The sequence below is a fragment of the Elgaria multicarinata genome, chromosome 2 (genome assembly GCF_023053635.1).
Source record: "Elgaria multicarinata webbii isolate HBS135686 ecotype San Diego chromosome 2, rElgMul1.1.pri, whole genome shotgun sequence".
NCBI classification, from domain to species: domain Eukaryota; kingdom Metazoa; phylum Chordata; class Lepidosauria; order Squamata; family Anguidae; genus Elgaria; species Elgaria multicarinata.
This window is the reverse complement of record NC_086172.1, coordinates 78913764-78934965: the sequence shown is the minus strand read 5'-3', so window position 1 is coordinate 78934965 and position 21202 is coordinate 78913764. Positions and strand designations below refer to the sequence as shown.

Genomic DNA, 21202 nt, shown 5'->3' with positions numbered 1-21202 from the left:
AGTTCTACTCCTCAGAGCTCTCGTGGTGAAGCAATGGCTTTCATGAGTTGAACTGGCAGCTGCTTCCCCCTCCCCTGGGCACGTCCCCCTATTGCTGGTAAAAGACAGATATAGCCTTTTTTAAAAAGTTCTTCTTGTTGTTTATTCAGCAACACTGCTGCTTTTAATTCCACCCCTCCTTTGTTTATTTATTGATTTATTCCATTTTATATGCATTACTGGCTTATCCTTGGCTCACTTCCTTATGCCCCCAGAAATGTCTGCTGCCTGCCTGCCTTCCCTCTCTCCTCCCCTGCCCGCCTCGCAGGGATGTTGTGTGTGTCTGGCTTTGACTCAGGGGAGAAGTCCTTCCTGCGCTCACTTGGAGTTTTGGAAGTTCCAAATCCATTTTTCAAGTGTGGAAGAAGATTCATATAGGTTTATCTCTACTCCCCAATTCATAGCATCTTGGGATTTCCTTTGAAATGGCCCCATTGAGCTGTCTGCAGGTTTAAGCCCTGCCAAAAAACAGGGGATGATGGGACTGCCTTGAGTCTGGGCGTGCGTGTGTATCCCTGGATAAGCTATCATGGTGGCGAGTTTGAGGTTTTTAACGTGCAAATTGACGGAGCTATTGAAAGGGGTGTGAATGGGGTGCCCGATTTTCATAAATTCCCCAAAAATCAGGGGATGATGGGACTGCCTTGAGTCTGGGCGTGCGTGTGTGTCCCTGGATAAGCTATCATGGTGGCGAGTTTGAGGTTTTTAATGTGCAAATTGACTGAGCTATCGAAAGGGGTGTGAATGGGGTGCCCGATTTTCATAAATTCCCCAAAAATCAGGGGATGATGGGACTGCTTTGTGTCTGGGCGTGCGTGTGTGTCCCTGGATAAGCTATCATGGTGGCAAGTTTGAGGTTTTTAACGTGCAAATTGACGGAGCTATCAAAAGGGGTGTGAATGGGGTGTTGGATTTTCATAAATTCCCCAAAAATCAGGGGATGATCGGACTGCCTTGAGTCTGGGCGTGCGTGTGTGTCCCTGGATAAGCTATCATGGTGGTGAGTTTGAGGTTTTTAACATGCAAATTGACGGAGCTATCGAAAGGGGTGTGAATGGGGTGCCCAATTTTCATAAATTCCCCAAAATTCAGGGGATGATGGGATTGCCTTGAGTCTTGGTGTGTGTGTGTATACCTCCATGAGGTGTCATGGTGCCAAACGTGAGGTTTCTAACTTTCACAGAAAAAAAGTTGTATACTTTTTAAGCTTAATGCAAGCCTATGGGGGGGAAAAACAGAGCTCCGATCCGGATCCGGAGCTCCGCAGCGGAGCGGGCATGGGCGCAGCGGGGGCAGAGCGAAGCGGCCCGATCTGCAAATCACGGATCTGGAAGTGAAGCGGAGCGGGGGGTCCGTGCACACCCCTATTACACTCCACCTGAAGACACAAGTTTGCAGCTTGGGTGTACTCCTGGATTCAGCCCTGTGCCTGGATGCCCAGGTTTCGGTGGTGTCCAGAAGTGCATTTGTACAGTTAAAGTTAGTGCACCAGCTGCGCTCATTCCTAGAGATGTTGGATTTGGCTATGGTGACACATGTCTTAGTTACATTCTGTTTCGATTACTGTAACAAGCTCTACATGGGGCTGCCTTTGAAGAGTGTTCGGAAACTTCAGCTGGTTCAAAGAGCTGCAGCCACACTGTTGACCGGGGCTGGTTACGGGGCGCATACAACTCCCCTGTTAAAACACCTCCACTGGCTTCCGGTCTGTTTCCAGGCATAATTCAAAGTGCTGGTTATAACCTATAAAGCCCTCTATTGCTCGGGTTCAGGTTATCTGAAAGACCGTATTCTCCCATATGAGCCTGCCTGTGCTCTGAGTTCTTCTGGGGAGGCCTTTCTCTCAGTCCCACCAACATCCCAGGCACACCTAATGGGTATGCAGGAAAGGGCCTTCTCAGTGGCTGCTCCAAGGCTCTGGCACTCCCTTCCCAGGGAGGCTAGGCTGGCTCCCTCTGTGCTACACTTTCGGAGGCAGGCAAAAACTTCTTTGTTACAGCATGCTTTTGGAACTACTCTGGACCTTTGTTAATGTATTAGATTCCACCACCACCACTGCCTTTTAATGCTACTGGGTTTTTTTTAAAAAAAAAAATTAACATGTTTTTAATTTTACTGCAGGTTTAATTCTATTTTAACTTTTGTAAATTTATATTTATATATTTCAATTGTACATGTTTTAATCTTGTAAGCCAACTTGAGTCCCGGTACTGGGGGGAAAGGTGGGATATAAATGAAGATGATGATGATGGTGGTGGTGATGATGATGATGATGATGATATAATTAAAAGAACAAATATCACATTTGTCCCTTGCTCTGTCAGGCTCTGCTCTTAGGTCAAGGCTTTGCCTCCTTTCCCAGTGAAAGATGGCTTTTACTGATCAAGAGATCCCTTGGATGTGTAGCTAGAAGATAGGCTGGCTACAGTTCTGAAGTGATGTCAGAAACAGATTAAACATGGATTTTATAAATATCCATCTCCCTTCAGTTTGAGAGTGAGCTGGGAAATGAACGGTTGTGGCTTGAGCCAGATTGCTCTGCTTCTACATTGTCCTCCATGTGTGATTGCAATTGCTGGAGGTGGAGAGTAGGGCTACACATGCTGCCACCAGCCCCACTGTTGTCTCCCTTGCCCCCCCTCCACTATCCACATCTGTAAAGCACAGCCTGCTGTATAAACGTAGGTAAGGGTGTCCAACATCATGAAAAAATGACCATATAAGCAACACATTCACATTACATGGACTATTATATGGGGAAAAGTTTGGGTGCCAAAACGCCTATAGTTTAAAGCCAAAATCATGTTTGTATGCTGATTTGTCAAGAAAATGAGAAAACAATAAATTTCAGCAGCATCTTGGGAAATGGTGGAAAGAGTACACCAACAATTACAATAATATATTCTTTTAACTCCTTGACCCTGAATACCCATAATTTGATACCAAACGCAAGATTGTTACTTCTGTGGTTGACGAATACTAGTGCCCTAAAGTAAATTGTCCACCATTTTGAAAATAGCATCTAAAATAGCTTTGCCCAAGAAAAGAATGTATACCCAAGTTATTATGTTAATCCAATACCTCAAGATCACATATCAGCAGAGGAAATAAGTGTGATGGAACCGCTCAGCTTGACTCAGCGATTCCCCAGCCGCAGAAGGGGGGTCTGACTCGGCCAGCCCAGACACACGCCCCTTCACTGCCGCTTTTAGCCCTTTGGGAGTCTAGATTCTCAAGGAACGACACCACACAGGAGATAGGGACCAAACACTTTTATTCTTAACACAAACACACTTCCGTAATGTCCACACATTAAGGTAACACATAAGAGGTTTGGGGGGAAAACACTGACAAAGGAATGATACACTCAGGACAGCAGGGACTAATACCTCACCCTCACCCTATATACACTCAGACCAATTGGATTCACACTCACTCCCCACTAACCACCCACCAGCGTAAATCTGGCAAGATCCCTTGCCCACTTGTACCCAAACCTAAATCTAAAACACAACAAACACTTAACACTGCAACTCAACCTCTGTTGCTCACTTCGACTTGGCTTCATGCCTCTCGAACTGACTTTCCCTCAGTGGCCACATGGAGCTTCTGCCATCCAGCCAGTCTGGCCTGGATGCTCCTACTCACCACGCACTCACCGGACTCCTAACACCCATAGGATAGAGACTGGACCCTTGGGTGCACAAGCTTTTTATCCCTTTCTGGGACCCCCTTGTCTCTCTGACCAATTGAAACCCCTTAGCAACCCACACCTCACCTGAAGGGAGGGGGAATGCTCCCAGACATTGCACAGCTGCAACTTGTTACTCTCCCCCCAGTACCAGCCTGGGGAGGCATTATCGAAGCCAGGCACTTCTCGCACAGCATGGTCTTGACATTTTACTTGCTACTCCCTTTTTGGACACAAAGAAACCCCTCTCTCTCCCCCTGGGATGAAGCAAATATGTTCTCTTAAAGGGACCATGGGCCCAGCCCATGACAATAAGAACATAAGAAGTGCCATGCTGGATCAGGCCAAGGGTCCGTCTGATTAAATTTGGTTAACAATATATTGTCAAGGATATTCTCTTTCTACAAGCAGTTCCACAAGCTAAACAGAAAATCTAATATTAGGATCTATCTGCACAGATGTAGGTTGTCATGCTAATTGATAAGCTAAGTTCTTGAGAATTTCAGAGAGGTTTTCCCAACAGATATAAATCCTCCCATGCTCTCCCTCAACAAAAACAAAACAGATATAGAAAAAGCAATACCGAAACAAGAAATAAACAAGTACAAAATTAACCACTGCTTTTGTTTCCCAGGAGTGTAAGACCACAACATGGAAGCTTTTAGGGAAAGAATGTTATGCCTGGTAGTTTCATATAGGTGTGTGAAAAATGGCAAGAGCCAGGACTACAGCAGTCAATATTTAAAATGAGAAGACCTGGTTTCATGCCCATTCCAAGGTACATTCCACGTTAATTTCTGTTTTTAAGCTCCATCTGATGTGGGTTTTATTGCACGCTCATTACTGGGCACTTATGGAGTTTGCTCAGTCCCTTCACATGACGTTGTCTGCCTCCCGCACACCTTCTGCCCCTTCTGGCCTTCCTTGTGCAACAAAAAAAAACCTTCATTAAGTCTGATTTTTTTAAAACTTGGAATTGTGTGCAGGAGAAGCAGCGCCATTAGAACAGTGGACTCAATGGGCCTTGTGCTCGTTCTGTACCTTCTATTTTGAAAAGAGGAAGTAACCGAGGAATGAAAACACTGGAGGAGAAGCGAAGGTAGGGAGCTTGTTAACCCCCGGTGTGATGGAGTTTTTTTGTATCTGATCCTGTTTCTTTCTCAGGATATTTTCTTCCAAACTTTCTTGAGGAGGAGGATGCATCCAATGCTGGTTTTGTGCTAGTAGAAAGTTGGTCTTCTTGCATAAGGTGGGGAACCCAGTTCTTGTCAGTCCTCCCTACCTTCTGCAGTTCTCTGCATCTTGAACCATACCTGCTCCAAAGGGTTCTCCAATCCCCAAGAATATCTTATCAGGTGGTATGGGTGGGTTGAGAAAGTAGGGGGAAATCACTAAAAATTGTGTGTGGGGGGGAACGGCTTTGCATGAGTGAAAGTCCTTTCTGATACTTCAAAGCCAACATCGGATGCTTATCATTGTTGCTGCTGTTGCAGTTGTTGTGTATGCATTTGGAGACATGAATGGCGAGAAGCCTCAAATGGAATAACTAAAAGCCTGTAGCTTAAAAATAACAGAGAAGTTGTTCTAAATTGATGTAGAGGTCTTTGTGGAGAAAACTGAAATAAAGATAATTTTTAAAAGGAGATCAGGATAACAAAGGTTTCAGTAGTTAAACCTGGAAATGTCAGAACAAGACAAATGTTTTAGAAGTAGGTGCACAGTGAAATGGGTAGACCTTTGAAATGCTGAAGACAGAGGCATGGCCTGATAGCCAGGATGTAGGAGAAGGAAGAAAGGTATGGGTTGAAGGTGATTCTAAGTTTGCATGCAAAGGAAAGAAGCGAGAACACAGAGGAGTGAAAAATATTTTTGCACACTATGGTAGCATTCACTACGTATTGAAATATTTATTTGCATGCTTTTCTTCTAGCTTCAGTGCCGTCATCTAGACAGAGGCACACAAAGACTGTATGCAAGGGCATCCAAAGGAATGTCTGAGGGAAATGGGTCTTCAGGAACTGATTTTGTTCTTTTGGGCTTTACAGATCGGCATGAGCTTCAGGTATTGTGTTTTGTCTTGTTCTTAGCTATTTATTGTTTCACTGTGGTTGGGAATCTTGGCATGATTGTGTTAATCAGGATAGATCCCCGGCTCCACACACCCATGTACTTCTTCCTCAAACATCTTTCCTTCTTAGACTTGTGCTACTCTACCACAATTGTTCCCAAGACTCTGGTGAATTTCTTAGCAGACAGCAAATTGATTTCTTTTGCCGAATGCACCATTCAGCTGTTCTTCTTCGCAGCCTGTGCTACCACTGAATGCTACCTGCTTGCTGCCATGGCCTATGACCGTTACGTTGCTGTTTGCAACCCTCTGCTGTACACAGTTGTCATGTCCCAGAAGCTCTGCATAGGGCTAGTGGCTGGGGCATATGTTGCCGGTGTGATTAGCTCAGCCACGCACACCATCTCTATATTTCGCCTGCCATTCTGCCATTCTCATCGGCTCAACCACTTCTTCTGTGATGGCCCTCCACTCCTAACTCTGGCCTGTTCAGACACACATTTCAATGAGATGCTGCTTTTTGCTGTCGTTGGGTTCAACATCATTATCACGACAGTTGCCATTCTAGCATCTTATTTGTCTGTCCTCAACACAGTCCTGCGGATCCGCACCACAGAGGGGAGGCCCAAAGCCTTCTCCACGTGTGCCTCCCACTTGGCCTCTGTTACATTGTTCTACGGAAGCTCCCTCTTCATGTATTCACGGCCCAGCTCAAGCTATTCCCTGGATCAGGACAAGGTGGTAGCAGTGATGTACTCAGTTACAATCCCCATGTTGAACCCTCTCATCTACAGCATGAGGAACAAGGAAGTGAAAGATGCCCTCAGGAAAGCAAGAGGCAGATTCCTTTCTTGGTGAGTGAAAAAACAACCACACCAAGTTCAATAAGGCAGAGGTGCCATACCTTCCCCCCCCCCCGACACGATAGCTGAACAGGGTAGTTAACCAAATGTTTGGTGACCTTAGAAGTGCGGGGTGCCACTGTCGAACTACCATAATCATAATGTGTTTGAAATACTGCCGTTTCTAACTGAGCTGGCTCTATCATTAGGCAGAGTGAGGCAGCCACCACAGGTGGCAGATCCTGTGCTATGGGGAGCTGCAGCAAGTGTCACGAGTGGATTTTAGGTTGAGTTTGTGAATGACCCCAGACTGGAAAAATGTGTGTTTGCCTATGTGCTGCTTAAGCCCTGAAAATTCTCCTTTTCTTTAAAAATCCATCTTTACTTGGTTACTTTCTCTCCTTATCTCTCTCAACTTGCCATTCCAACCCCAGTCCTCTTCCCCCTTCCTATCAATGAAGTTGTTACCTTAATGGCATTGTGAAATATCCCTCTCGGATGTAAATACTGGCGCCGCTGCGTATTTTAGAACTCATTTGAAATGTAACTAATGTGAAATGAAATGAAGAAATGTATGCCAGCATGACCTTGGATGTAACTGAATTGTAAATAAGCTGATTGTCTCTGTGTTACCAAAACATGCAAATGTAAGTGGAAGCTATCGAGAGAAAGGGGGATGACAAAGGCAGGGTCGCTGATCCCATGTGCCCTGGTGGGAGGGAAGGTGAGAAATAATGTATATGGCTTTAAGATTCTAGGAAGACAGATGAAGGGAGGAAACAGGATATGTGCCAGGCACCCTGAAGTTTCGGAGGTAACAGGACAGAGATGTCCCCACACCGGGGACATAAGGGTGCCAAATGTTCTCCGTAACATCAGACAATAGGCACCTAATGCCTTGGGATTACCAGAGGGGTCAGGAAATGCTGTCAAGAGATGCTTTCAATCCATCAAGACAGAGCATTCTGTCCCAAGGCTGAATATGATGTATTATCAACAAAGAGCACCCCGTCATCTTCCTCCATGGCCATAAGCCCCAATGAAGGGTATAAAACTCCTGTGCTCTCTTTGCTCAGGAGGTCTGTGGCATTTTTCCTGGATGGTTCCAGGTGCACCTGAGAACATTGCTTCCATCCAAACTTTTTTCAGCTCTGGCTTCCTCTGCTAGCTAGGAGAAGAGTTAACTGAAAACCCGTATGTTGTGGTTGAATTTTGTGGGTGGAATTCATCAGCCAGGGCAAAGATAAGGTGGGCCTTCTTGCCTCTGTCGTACTGCACAATTATTATACCAGTCTATACATCCAGTTTAGGGGACGAGGGGAGCACTGATCTTGGTGTGAATCCCTCCCACCTCTGGGTGGGCAGGATCCAAAAGGTACCATCCTGAGACTCAACTGGCAGAGATTGTATACACCAACAGAGACAACTGTATAAAACAGTGCCACAATAACGAGGAGCAAACAAGCTCCTTAGGAGTCATACTACCAACTGGAGGGGATTGTTTCTGGCATGCATTTCTTCTTGCTCATTGAAGGCAAGAGGCGATCCAGAAAGCTCTGCTATCAAGACTCAGTTGGCTGGATTGGTGTGACTCAATGGGGTTGTGCTACTGATCGGAGGAGGGGTAAGAGGAGTGTCTCTAGCATGAATCTCCTTTTTGCCCATTGAAAGCAAAAGACAACCCAGCAAGCTCTGTTTCCCACTTCCTGATTGGCTGGGCACTGTTCCAAAGCATTCTTGCCCTCAGAGGGTTCGTGTGTAACTATGTGAGTGATTTGTAAATAAAGTTTCTTTGCCTGGGTAAGTGGGGGTTCTCTGTGAAATACTTGCACTTGCTTTTCTTGTATTGTTATATTATTCATTGCTATTCCCCTTCCCCAATTCCCCCAAATAAATCCTTTTGCTTGCTTCACAAACTGGTTGTTTCCTGTCTCCCTCTTATAAAATCCAAGCTGTTTCAGCCTGATCAACTGGACATCTTAGGGGGTTATTCAAATTTCTTTTTCACACAAGAATGTGGAAGATAGAAGCATGGGTGACATGTAACCTGCCCTGTGCCTCCTAAGTTAGCTGTTGCTCCCAAGTGCAGTGGAAGACACTGTCCTGCCATCAGCATTGAAGAATGATTCAGTCTCATCAGTTCTGTAGAGCGAATGGGAGGCAGCGTGCCACCTTGACCTTTGCTTCAGAACAAAAAAAGGCGGGGGGAGTACTGGGCTGGCCCTGCTCTCTAACAGATATGCTCCGGTTCAGGTCTGCTCTTGACTTGATTCAGGAATTTCTGAGCAGTTTTTGTTGGCCTGTATTGGAATCTCCCATTGGAATCTCCCATTCCACTTCATAATCACATTATTATAACAATAAAATCATTTTAAAGAAAATATGTTTGCTCTGTTTCATTTATGATACACTAATTCTGTGGAAATCCAACAGTTAGAGGAAGAATATATAATAAAATGCTCCCAAAACTTACATGTAAAAAGTGATTTTGGAGGGGCATTCATGTTGTTCCTGCTGGTCTATGTCATCACTACGGTGGACAACTGAGTAGGGTGACTGTATTTGGGAAACCAAAAAAGAGGACACCTGGAGCGGGGGAGCTTGCTTTCAGGGCCTCCGGAAAGCATGTCATTCCCACCCACCACACTAATGGCAGCTACCATTTGTGTGGTGGTGGGGGATGACATGCTTTCTAGTGGCCCCAGAAAGTGTGCTTTCCCTTCCACTGCTCCAATTGGTGCCTTTAAGGAGTTGGGGAAAGCGTGTCATTCCTGCCCCCTCCCACTGCTCCAATCAGGGCCTTTAAGGTCCTGATTAGAGCAGTGCAGGGGCAGGAGGAAAGCATGCTTTCCAGGACCTCCAGAAAGTGTATCATTCCTCCACCACACTAATAAGGCCCCAATTGGAGCAGTGTGGGGTGGCAGGAAAGCACGCTTTCCGGAGGCCCCCAAAAGTGTGTCATTCCTGCCCCCCACAACTCCTATTGGGGCTTTTTCTATGATTGTCCAGAAATGACTATATTTCCCCTTTAATGCCCCAATTGGCACAGTTGGAGGGGAGGAATGACACATCTCCAGAAAATACATCACCCCCCCCCGCCACACAATGGCAGCCTTAAAGGGGAAAGCATGTCATTCCCAGACATTATAGAAAATTGAAGAAAATCCCCCCTGACACCCAGGATAGAATAAAAACCAAGACAAATCTGGGGAAATCCTGATAGTTGGTCACTCTACAACTGAGGTATGATTTTGCTGAATAGAAGAAACACCCAGATTCATACCCTTTTGCACTTTTTCCTCAGTAATTTGACTTTTACAGATTTTCCCTATTTCTTCACCATCACCTCCAAAACCATGGGAAATTTCATGTAAGAGAAGGGATGCTTTATCTAAATGTTACCTAAATGTGACACAAAACTCAGGTGGCAGATTGGGAGGGATGGTGCATCACATGTCCCACTTCCACTTTCTTCAGGGCTGCCCATCACTGCCACTGTACTGCTGCTATCCACATTCTCCCACTTGCCCTCCCCACTGCTATCACCACCAGCCCAGAAAGCAATTGGTGCCACTATTCTAAGGCTCTCCATTTTGCCCATGTCTTGTGAGGCATTGTGGGCAAGAAGCTCTGGAGGGTGCCTGTGCCACTGCCACACTCTAAAGAATGAGTGATTTCTCTCATTAAGGAGCACATACTTTAGTGTGGGATGTAAAAGGGGTCTCTACTGTGGGGTGAACTTGTCATGCTGAGTTCCCTGAACTGGAACCTAGTAGCTCGAAAGTTGATGTCATCTTTAGAGCTGGGACTTGCCATGATACAATTTAAGGTTTCTCCCTGCCCTAGAGCCACTTCTGCTGTAAGCCTGGCCAATAAAGTAGAGGCTGTTGCTAATCATGACATTGCCTCACAGTCTACCTTCTAACTGCTGAAGAAATACGGAAACCATAAAACAAAGCATGAATCTTTAGATCTTTTTATTCCCCAGAGATCATGTCCCTCAGAGTAGTAAACAATATGCTCCCACATGAATGCTTGCAAAAGGGATTTAAGGGGAACTAGTACAATGGCTGAAAGAAATAACCTCAGCAAAGTAGGTGGAACCCAGATATTATAACATCAATAACACACAGAAAGGACATGGTTCTGGAGGTACGATGCACCTCCATTCTCCAGTGACTTCCATCCTTGTCATACAGGTTGGTAATTTATGATCACATCAGCTCAGATGAATTTCTCATTCTTGCCCTTGCACATTGTGTGTGACTGGGGATATGTACGCTGGCTGTGTGTGAATGTTGTGTTCTCTGTATATATTGTGTGAATGGTGCATATATGTATGAAAGGTTATGTAAATGAGATAATTAATGGGGTATGTGTGAAGAGGAGGGATGAGTAATGTTAGGTTTGTAAATGGAGCATTTGAGTATTAGTGTGTGTGTGTGTGTGTGTGTGTGTGTGTGTGTGTGTGTTTGAATATGAGATGTGGGTGAAAAGACTGTGAGGTATGGGTGAAATAGGGATGTCTTCAGTGAATATATAAGAACCAACCTATGCGTGAATTTTGGTAAATCTCTACTTATTTAAACAACTTCCATGCCTATTAATCTCATGCAAATGCATGTGAATTGAACTGCAAAAATGAGGTTCAATGTAAGCAAATTTAAAGTAATGAATATTGGAGTAAAAAAACATAATTTCTCATATATAGAGACTGAGCTGGCAATGACTGTCCATGAAGGAGATCTTGGGGTTGTAGTGGACAGCTCAATTAAAATGTTGACCAAGTGTGACCCATTCTTGAACAAGAGCACAGTTTTGGAAAAAGCATACGCATTCCTAAGATTCACAAAATGCAAACTTCAGAAAAAAACACATTTTAAAAATGTGCAGTTTTGTTTTGTTTTTTAAAAGTACACATTTTCACAATTTATTTAGGGGAAGTGTGTTTTGGGTGTTCACTTTCAAAATGTATGTACCAAAATGTGCATTTTACCATTCAAATAAAAAGAAAAACACAACTAAATTGAAAATGGGAGTGACGTGATCCAAACTTCAAGGTGGAGTTCAGAGAATTTTAGCAAGCTCCTATCCCCAGTTTACATATACATGCAGATTTAGGGCTTTGCTAGATGAGGGTTTAGCCCGGGCTGACACCAGGGATCGCCCCTGTGCATCCAGATGATGCACAGGGGATCCCGGGCTCAGGCAGGGGTCAACCCTCCCTTGCCCCAGGGTAACAGGCTCCACTTTTCGCCTGGTATTTCCACAGTCCCGGGCTGAGCCCTGGACCGCAGAAGGTGTAGACTAGTCCGCAGCTTCTCCCGGCTACGTGTGCTTACTTGTGTGTAGCCAGGAGAAGCCGCACACGGTCCGCAGCGTTCCCCAGAAACGCTGCGCCCATCGAGGACAGGGGGAGAGATCAGGGGCAAGGGGAGAGATTGGGGGCAGGGGGAGATTAGGGGGGGAGAGATCGGGGCAGGGGAGGGCGGGGAAAACATTTTTTTTTTTTAAAAAACTTAGCTTTGGTCATTCATGTGCTCCTGTGCACCTAGCCCTTTAATTTCTTTTAAAAAATGGCGGACATGATGGGGTTTTCCTTTAGCCCATTGCGTCTGATGTTAAGATTAGGGTGACAGCCTGCAATACTTGTATCACGGGCTCGCCCTTCCTGCTGCCCGGATTCCAAGGTAGGTCTAGCAAAGGCCTTCGTTGTTATGAATCTTCACTCATACTGGTGCATAAAAACCAACATATACTGTCTGCCTATGGCCTTAGCTAGACCTAAGGTTTATCCCGGGATCGTCCCGGGGTCATCCCTGTTCATGTAAATGACACACAGGATATCCCGGGAGCAGGCAGGGACGATCCCGGGATGATCCTGGGATAAACCTTAGGTCTTGTTATGGCCTATATGTGTGGAAAGAACCTATCTCATGTAGCAAGATCTTTTGCAAGTCTATGTGCATCAACCAGTTTATGAGTGGAGAAGGAAGCATAGCATAAAGACACAAGACACCAGAGCTTGGGATAAATTAGGGCCTCTTTAACCAATGGGGGAAATTCACCCCTCCCTGGATCTACATGACAAAGTGCAGGAATCATTGTGTCTTACCTCAGGCAACTTGCCTGGCTTTATGGGTAAGCCACTCCCCAAAGGCAGGAGTTGGGTAAGCCCACCCCCTTTCTTATGTGACACTTTGTAAGTGAGGGGAGATCACCCTGCATCACCCCCTCTTGGTGCCCCACAACTCTGGATAGGTGAGGCTGGGGGGTCTCCAAAGGCTTGGCGGGGCTAGCCTTTATAGACTCTGCCCTGCCCTTGCCCCATGTGGCACACATGTACTGACACACGAGGTGCCTTATTCTGCTCCTCCCCACCTGCAACAGCCATTTTCCACTCAGTGGGTACCAGGTTTATGTCTACTACCACATGCCTTTAAGAATGCTAGATTTTACTTGAGCATATATCTCATGCACATTTTTCCAAACTATGCATGCTGTCAAACGCAAATCACATTACAAACTCAGAAATGTATGGACTTCAACTGCAAGTCCACATCCAATCTGGAAGGTGTGAAATGGGTAAAACAGATAAAAAACAGACTGAACAAATTTCTCATACATCTCCAATCTATAGGCATCTACCACCAAACCATGGTTAATGGTGACGTCTGATCAAGGCTACTTAAGTGATTGTATCAGAATTCATGGACACAGGTGCTTCCCACTCCAGCAGAAGGTGTGCACATGGCACCCTATTTCCTTGCATGCATAGACCTTCCTATAATGCGATGACAATTGCAGCATAAAGAACCAGAATGCACAGTTGTGAATTTAAAGAATCTGATATAATTTAACTGCAGTTATGTATTCAATGGCCCTTATTCCCAGATAAGTGGGTGTAGAATTTAAAAATCAACTCGCTTCAAAATGGAAAGAAAGCAGCTGCAAATTAACAAAACAAAATATTAATGCATACTGAAATAAGGATTTTTCATTAAAAAAAAAATAGAACTTCAATAACCAACGTAACCATTAAAATGTTTATTTGAATGTTAAGGGAAATCGCAGAAATATACAGTATTAATACCCCTAGACGTTATGACAGTATTTTATTTTGTGTTTACAGACTGAGAAGAAATCAGCTTGTTTGCCCTGCAAGCTAAGGTGAACAAGCAGCCAGTACCTTTGTAAAGTATAGTCAGCCCTTTGGACATTTTTGTATATACCTTCTGAAGATATATGAAGTTCAAGATATATTCACCACAACAATCATAGGAATCATTCTGCCACAGAGATATCTGTAGAAAAACAGTCTCTGGACATTTGCAATGTAGTGTTTTGTTTTGTTTTAATGTATGAAGATTTTTTTTATGCATGAAGATCCATATTCATTCACTATAAAGAGAACAATAATTCTGCCTCAGAGATGGCTGTAGACAATAACAGTGAAATATTTGAATTTATCTTCTTGGGATTTCCAGATCAGCCAGAATTGAAGATTCCCATTTTCACATTGTTCCTACTGATCTACATCATCACTGTGGTGGGTAACCTAGGGATGATTTTGGTGATCAGGTTGGACACTCAGCTTCATACTCCCATGTACTTTTTCCTCAGTAATTTGGCTTTCCTAGATTTTTGCTACTCTTCCAACATTACCCCCAAAGCCTTGGAAAATTTCTTATCAGAAAGGAAAACCATTTCCTTCATGGGATGCTTCATCCAAATGTATTTCTTTGTTGCTCTTGCAAGTACAGAGTTCATCCTTTTTGGGCTGATGGCATACGACCGTTATGTGGCCATCTGCAACCCTTTGCTGTACACATCTATCATGTCCCATACCCAATGCATCAAGATGGCAGGTGGAGCATTCACAGCTGGCTTCTTGAACTCAATTATTCATACCACGTTGGTAGGCACTTTGTCTTTCTGCCAGTCCAATGAAATCAACCATTTCTTCTGTGAGATCCCTCCACTCCTCAAGCTCTCTTGTTCTGATACATCTGTAACTGAAACACTAGTCTTTATTTGTGCTGGAATCAATATGCTGGGCTCTCTCCTAATAATACTGAGTTCCTACATGTACATCCTTTCTGCAGTGCTCCAGATAAATTCTTCCAAGGGCCGCCAAAAAGCCTTCTCTACGTGTATCTCTCACCTGATAGCTGTGACTATATTCTATGGAACTACTATCTATGTTTACTTGCAACCCAGTTCGAATTATTCAGAAGGTCAGAATAAAGTTGTGTCTGTGTTTTATGCCTTTGTCATCCCAATGCTCAATCCCTTAATCTACAGCCTGAGGAACAAGGAGGTGAAGGATGCTTTGAAGAGAGTATTGGATAAAAACTCATTTTCACATTTAATGTAACTATTATGGCAATGGACTTTCAGACCACATAGATACAACCTCCTGTTTGTTAGCCCTCTAAAGGACTTAAACATATCCTTCAGTTAAGCATATCAGTAATCTAATAGGAGCATGCATGCTTCCGATTGTATCCTCAATATGTCAGAGATCATATGGATCATATTTATTTTTGGAGGAGGCTCTGCAGTGTTATTTCCTGCATCTCTCCTCTGTTCTGCTTATCTTCAGGACCATCTCCCTTTGCCGTGGTCTCCTGCAGTTTCTGACACACTATTTCTTTTACTGAATTGCCATAGGCCATGTTATTCTCCACCCTAGCCTTACAAAGTGGTTATTATCAAGTCATATTATATAAGGGTATCAGACATCTTGAAACATTCCTCACTCATGGTGTCTTGTTGCAGTTAAAGCATATCTCATGTGGTTTAGCATCCGCTCCAGTGCCTTTCCAAACACTATGGCCTTAGCTAGACCTACCTGTTAGCCCGCAACGGAGGGGTTAAGATCTCAAGATCGCTTTATCGGGAGATCCCCCTTCAGTTATATGTGGCACGAGATGACCTCAGACGGAGAGGCGTCGTACCCACCATTTTTTATTTTTTCTTAAAGAGGCAGCAGCGCACAAACACTCATGCACAAAAGGTAAGGATTTTTTTTTTAAAAAAAAAATAATTTTCGGCGTAACTAAAATAAATGAGTTCGAAGGAATTTGGAAACAGTTCCTAGTGTTTGTGTTTACTAAGGGAAGTGGGAAACCACCAGCAGAAGAAACGATTAGATTTTGGACTCAAGAATGATCCCGAGGTGGGGGGTGCACTTTTATGTTAAGAACGAAGATGTTGTAGTATGATAAGGTATATGTAATAGTTTTTGATATTTGTACTCAACAATCATTCAATATGTATGCAGCAGATATTTGATGTTTTTCTTTGTCTTATTGTGTTTTGTTTCAGTTATATTTTGGTAATGTTTATCTATGTTTATATAGTGTTGAAAATGAATAAAAATTTAAAAAATAATAATAATAATTTTCCCACTCCCCTTACCCCATCCCCGATGGACGCAGGTCCTGGCTCCTCACGAGAAACTGCAAGGAGCCGGGACAAGCCGCAGTGCCCAGCCACATGTACCGTGGTCTTGGGCTCAAGACCGTGGAAAAACTGGGCCTAAAGGGTAGGGCAAGATCCCGGGACAAGGGAGGGATCATCCCTCCCTGATCCCAGGATCCCTTGTGCATCATATGGACGCACAGGGACGATCCCGGGGATCACCCCGGGATTTTGCCCGGTCTAGCTATGGCCTGTGTCTCTAATTCTTAAGAAGCAGCCAGGAGTTTAATGTTATCTGAATGACATCATCATGTTTGGACAGACCCCAGCAGAGTATGAGAAATGCCTGCAAGGTGTCTTAGCCTGTATAAAGTTGAACATTTCCATTCAAGCAGGCAACCTTTCTGGGCTGAATCCAAAGGCTGGGTGTTTAAAGCTCCAAATGGCCTGGGACCAGGGTCTCTCGGGTATCAACTTCTTCCATTTGAACCTGCTCAATAATTTCAATTGACTACTGAGCCCACTCTTAGTTATCTTCTGAATAAAGGTGCAGGTTGAAGAGACAAAAAGAGGGCTTTTTCAGTCATGACACCCAGGCCATAGCTAGACCTAAGGTTTATCCCTGGATCATCCAGAGGTCAAACCTGTTCATCTAGGTGACACACAGGGGATCCAGTGCTCAGGCAGGGGCGAACCCTGGATGATCCCAGGATAAACCTTAGGTCTAGCTGTGGCCCCAGTGTAATGCAGTGGTTAGAGTGTTTGACTACGGCTGTTTCTACACCTGCCTTTTTCCAGGGATCATCCCTATGCATGCAAATGACACACAGGGGATCCCAGGAGCAGGCAGGGATGATCTCTCCATTTTCCTGGGATAATCCTTCGGTGTAGAAGGGCCTATGACTCAGGAGACCCAGGTTCAAATTCACACTCAACTCTGAGGTTCATATGATGACCTAGGTCCAGCCACTCTTCTGCTGCCTAACCAACCTCACAGGATTATTGTGAGGATGGGGATGGGCAAATCTGTCAATTTTGGTTTCTCGGTTTCTCATTTTTTCAATCTTAAAATTTGGTTCATTCCAAACTTTGAGAATCTTTCCAATCTTAAATTTGGCTCACTCCAAACTTTGAACTTTTTAATGTATTTTTGTATGCATTTCTCCTAATACATGCATTTCTGTATGTATCTGCAAGCAATTTTACTAATATAGTGGATTTCTGAACATTATTTTCATGCATATATGCATGCACTTCCCTCTAATATATACATTTGTGTATGACTGTATTGATTGGAGAACTCCATTGAAAAATTTGGAGAAGTTTGAATTTCAAGGGATAATTGGGTTTTAGTTCATGTATTGGTTTCAAAGTACAAGGTTAGGGAACAAACTTCTCCCGCATAACTGTGTGAGGCTAAAATGACCAAAGTACTGTATGCTGCTGAGCTTCTTGAAGGAACAGTGGGATGTAAGTGTAATTAATAAAAATAAATAAATAAATAAATAAATGAGTGGTGTGTCTGGATTATTTCTCTACTTAATTTTAAGTGCATGTTGCAGTGGGCATATTTTTAGTTGTGGCCTTTTTGCTACTGCTGCTGTTTGTTGCTGAGTGCTGTTTTGAATACACATTTTAGTCCTTTTTATCATGTATTATTTGGATTTTGTACAGCATCTTGAGTGTGCTTATATACAGAATGATGCAATATATAAATTTTAAACTATCTAAGAAATGAGGGCTAAATGCACTTAATGCATCTAAGTGCATTAGGGGACACATACCTGGCATTGTATTACAAGTTTTGTATTACATGAGAACATGGCCATAGCTAGACAGGGCGAAATCCCTGGGTGATCCCCGGGATTGTCCCTGTGTGTCCACATGATGCACAGGGGATCCCGGGATCAGGGAGGGATAATCCTGGGATCTCGCTCTCCCCTTTAGCCCCGGTTTTTCCGTGGTCTCAGGCTGACCGAGGAACATGTGGCCAGGCTCCACAGGTTGACCTGGCTCCTTGCCAGGAGCCACACACAGGGCGCAGTGCTCCTCAGGAGTGCTGCGCCCATCGGGGGTAGGGTGGGGGTGCGGGGAAAATAATTTAAATTAAAAAATTACTTACCTTTTGTGCACAAGTGTTTATGTGCTGCTGGCCCTTTAATAAAAAAATGGTGGTGCAATGCCTCTCCTTCTGAGGTTGTCACTGTCACATGCAAACAGAGGAGGGATCTCACAATAAACACAACGTGAGATCTTTCCTCCTCCGTCGCATGCTAACAGGTAGGTCTAGCTATGGCCTATGTTTATACTACATGATGGTGGGATACTATGGCCTAATCTACACCAAGCATGATATTGCACTATGAAAATGGTATGAAAGCAGTATATAAAAGGCAAGAGCCACACCTAGTAGAATATAGTGGTATGAAAGCAGTATATGGTATGTGTCAATGGCCCCCAACAGTTGCCAGTGCACTTCAATACCACTATAAAGCAGTAGTTTGGCTCCTGCCTTTTATATCCCCCTTTCATACTGCTTTCATGGTGCAATATCATGCTTGGTGTAGATTAGGCCCTTGTGGAGTGAACCTATTGTGCTGTGTTTTCTATACTGGAGCCTATTATTACAGAAGGTGATGCCATTTTTGGAGCTGGGACTTTCTATAATATTTTATATTTTATAGTTTGTCCCTACTATGGAGCCATGGTTGTTGTTTTTTTCAAGGCTGATCAATGAAGTTGTGGCTATTGCTACTCAAAAAAAGACCTCACAGTTATATTTATATTTATTGTTTTATATGGTATGATTTTATCTGTATGCCGCTCTGAGATCTTAGTGATATAGGGCAGGATACAAATGTTTTAAATAAATAAATAAATAAATAAATAAATTCCTACTGGCAGCTCCAGCAACACAAACTGACAACACAACACAACACAAACCAACAACACAAACCAACAACACAAACTGATGAATCTCTGAGTCACTCCATTCCTCAGAGATCAAGTCTCACAAATTAGTAAACAGCATATAAAGTATATGCTCCCATAAGAATACTTTCCAAAAAGATTTAAGAGGATCACTACAATAGCAGAAAGAATCATTTTCTTAACCTCAGCAAAGCGAGTGGAACTAGGCACAAATAAGATCAGCTACACATTGTGTTACTGTGACTGATCTCTGTACTTTATAATAACAACAGTGAGACATACAACTGGAACGGTTCTGGAGCTACTGCAAGCTACTTCCACTGTCCAGTAACATTTTTCCTAGTCATACTTTCTTCCTTGTGAGTAGTTTATGATCACATCAGGTCAAATGAATTTTCTCATTTGTGCCCTTGTTATATGTATGTGTTTAAATGTGAAATGTGTGAGCATGTAAACATGAAATAAGAATGACTACAGTGAAGGTGTAACAACGAACATATGCATTAATTCTGGTAAATCTCTACTTGTTTAAATAATTTCTGAACCTTTTAATCTCAGGCCCATCCATGTGTAATAGACAGCAAAAGGATTATATTTAATTCCTCATTAAAGAATGAGTTAATTAATCTTCCATTCTGTGGACTCTTGGATATGCATATGGAATACTTATACTTCCCTATCGCTTTGTGCAACTGTCTTTAACATAGAAATTAATGGAGAAGCCCACATACCTACACAAAGGCCCTTAAAAATGGGTGTTGAGTAAGAGATAATCAATGATACTCTCTGTTCCCTGAGACTTAAGCACTGCAATGTATGCAGGCAGATGGAAAATGTGCTGCAGTGGTCCAAGATAGCATAGGAGGAAGCATGGACTGAGCGATAGAAATATGTGCTGCTCACCTGCACTCTTCAGAGATCATTGATTGGTTTGTGTATGAAGGAAGATTCAGTTCTCACAGATGCACACCTGGATCGGTTGTGCAGATAATATTGGCTGCCACCCAATATACAGGTGGAAAAAAGCTCTGTGGATGTACCCTTTTCTATGCATGCAACAGCATCTTTTGCAAGTCTATGGGCATTGAACAGGTGCTGCCCGTGACCACTTGCCTGCACAGATATTGAGCTGGTCATCTTTTTATTATTAACATAAGAATATAAGAAGTGCCATACTGGATGAGACCAAGGGTCCATCTAGTCCAGCATTCTGTTCACACAGTAGCCAACCAGCCATCGGCCAGGGATGAACAAGCAGGACATGGTGCAACAGCACCCTCCCACCTGTGTTCCCCAGCAACTGGTGCACACAGGCTTATTGTCTCGAATACTGAAGATAGCACACAACCATCAGGGCTAGTAGCCATTGATAGCCTTATTTATTTATTTAATGCATTTTTATACTGCCCAATAGCTGAAGCTTTATTTTCTAGGAAGAAAGGAGGACTGGATGGACAACTGGCTGATTAAGGCTGCTTAGGTATTCCTATGGCTGCTTCAGGAACAATGGATATATGTGATTCCTAAGAAGATGTGTGTATGGCAACCTCCTTTCCTGCTTGCATAGTCCTGCCAGGCACATGGTGAGGACTGTAGTATAAAGTACAAAAATGTATAGTCACATGCCTTCAAAATTAGAAATAATTTAACAGTACAATCCCATCTTTGTCTACTAAGGAGTAAGTGCCATCGAATTCAGTAGGGCTTACTACCAAACAAGCAAATACAGGATTGCAGTGTGTGTGTGTGTGTGTTTGTGTGATTTATATTAATTCCAACTGCATTTAACTTTCCTAACAAGACAATGGAAAGAAACAGATGAAAATTAACACAATAAAATACTAGTGCATATTAAAAACAAAAGGATTTTTCACAAAATACATTTTAGAACTTATATAAACAGTGCAACTATTGTCACATGTGTAAATGTTAGGGAAATTATACAGATATGTACATCATTATAATACCCTTAGACTGTGTGATGAGATTTATTTTATTTTATGTTTTCAGACTGAGAAAAAGCAAAAGAACATTGAGTTACAAGCCAAGGTGAACATGCAGCCGATACTTATTGACAGAGAAATATACCTAACTAAATATAGTCAGACTTCTGGTCATTTTTTATTATTACTTCTAAAGTTACAAGAAGATCCATATTCATTCATACCTTCACAATAAGAATCACAGGAATAATTCTACCACAGA

The 21202-nt window shown here is 43.2% G+C and overlaps 2 protein-coding genes across 2 annotated transcripts; both read left to right on the top strand.

Moving 5' to 3' along the window:
* The first annotated feature begins 5720 nt into the window (after positions 1–5720).
* On the top strand, positions 5721–7759 carry LOC134393332 (olfactory receptor 8U3-like). Its single transcript, XM_063118363.1, has 2 exons — positions 5721–6636; positions 7680–7759. Exons 1-2 carry the CDS (start codon positions 5721–5723, stop codon positions 7757–7759), a joined length of 996 nt encoding a protein of 331 aa, XP_062974433.1.
* Positions 7760–14072: 6313 nt separating this feature from the next.
* On the top strand, positions 14073–15017 carry LOC134392505 (olfactory receptor 5F1-like). The gene has a single exon (XM_063116874.1). The coding sequence runs from the start codon at positions 14073–14075 to the stop codon at positions 15015–15017; it is 945 nt and encodes a 314-aa protein (XP_062972944.1).
* Positions 15018–21202: the final 6185 nt, after the last annotated feature.

Coding starts and splice junctions, on each gene's coding strand:
- LOC134393332 (XM_063118363.1), top strand. CDS start 5,721: ATGTCTGAGGGAAATGGGTCTTCAGGAACTGATTTTGTTCTTTTGGGC. Junction 6,637..7,679: donor TGCCCTCAGGAAAGCAAGAG/GCAGATTCCTTT, acceptor CCATAAGCCCCA/ATGAAGGGTATAAAACTCCT.
- LOC134392505 (XM_063116874.1), top strand. CDS start 14,073: ATGGCTGTAGACAATAACAGTGAAATATTTGAATTTATCTTCTTGGGA.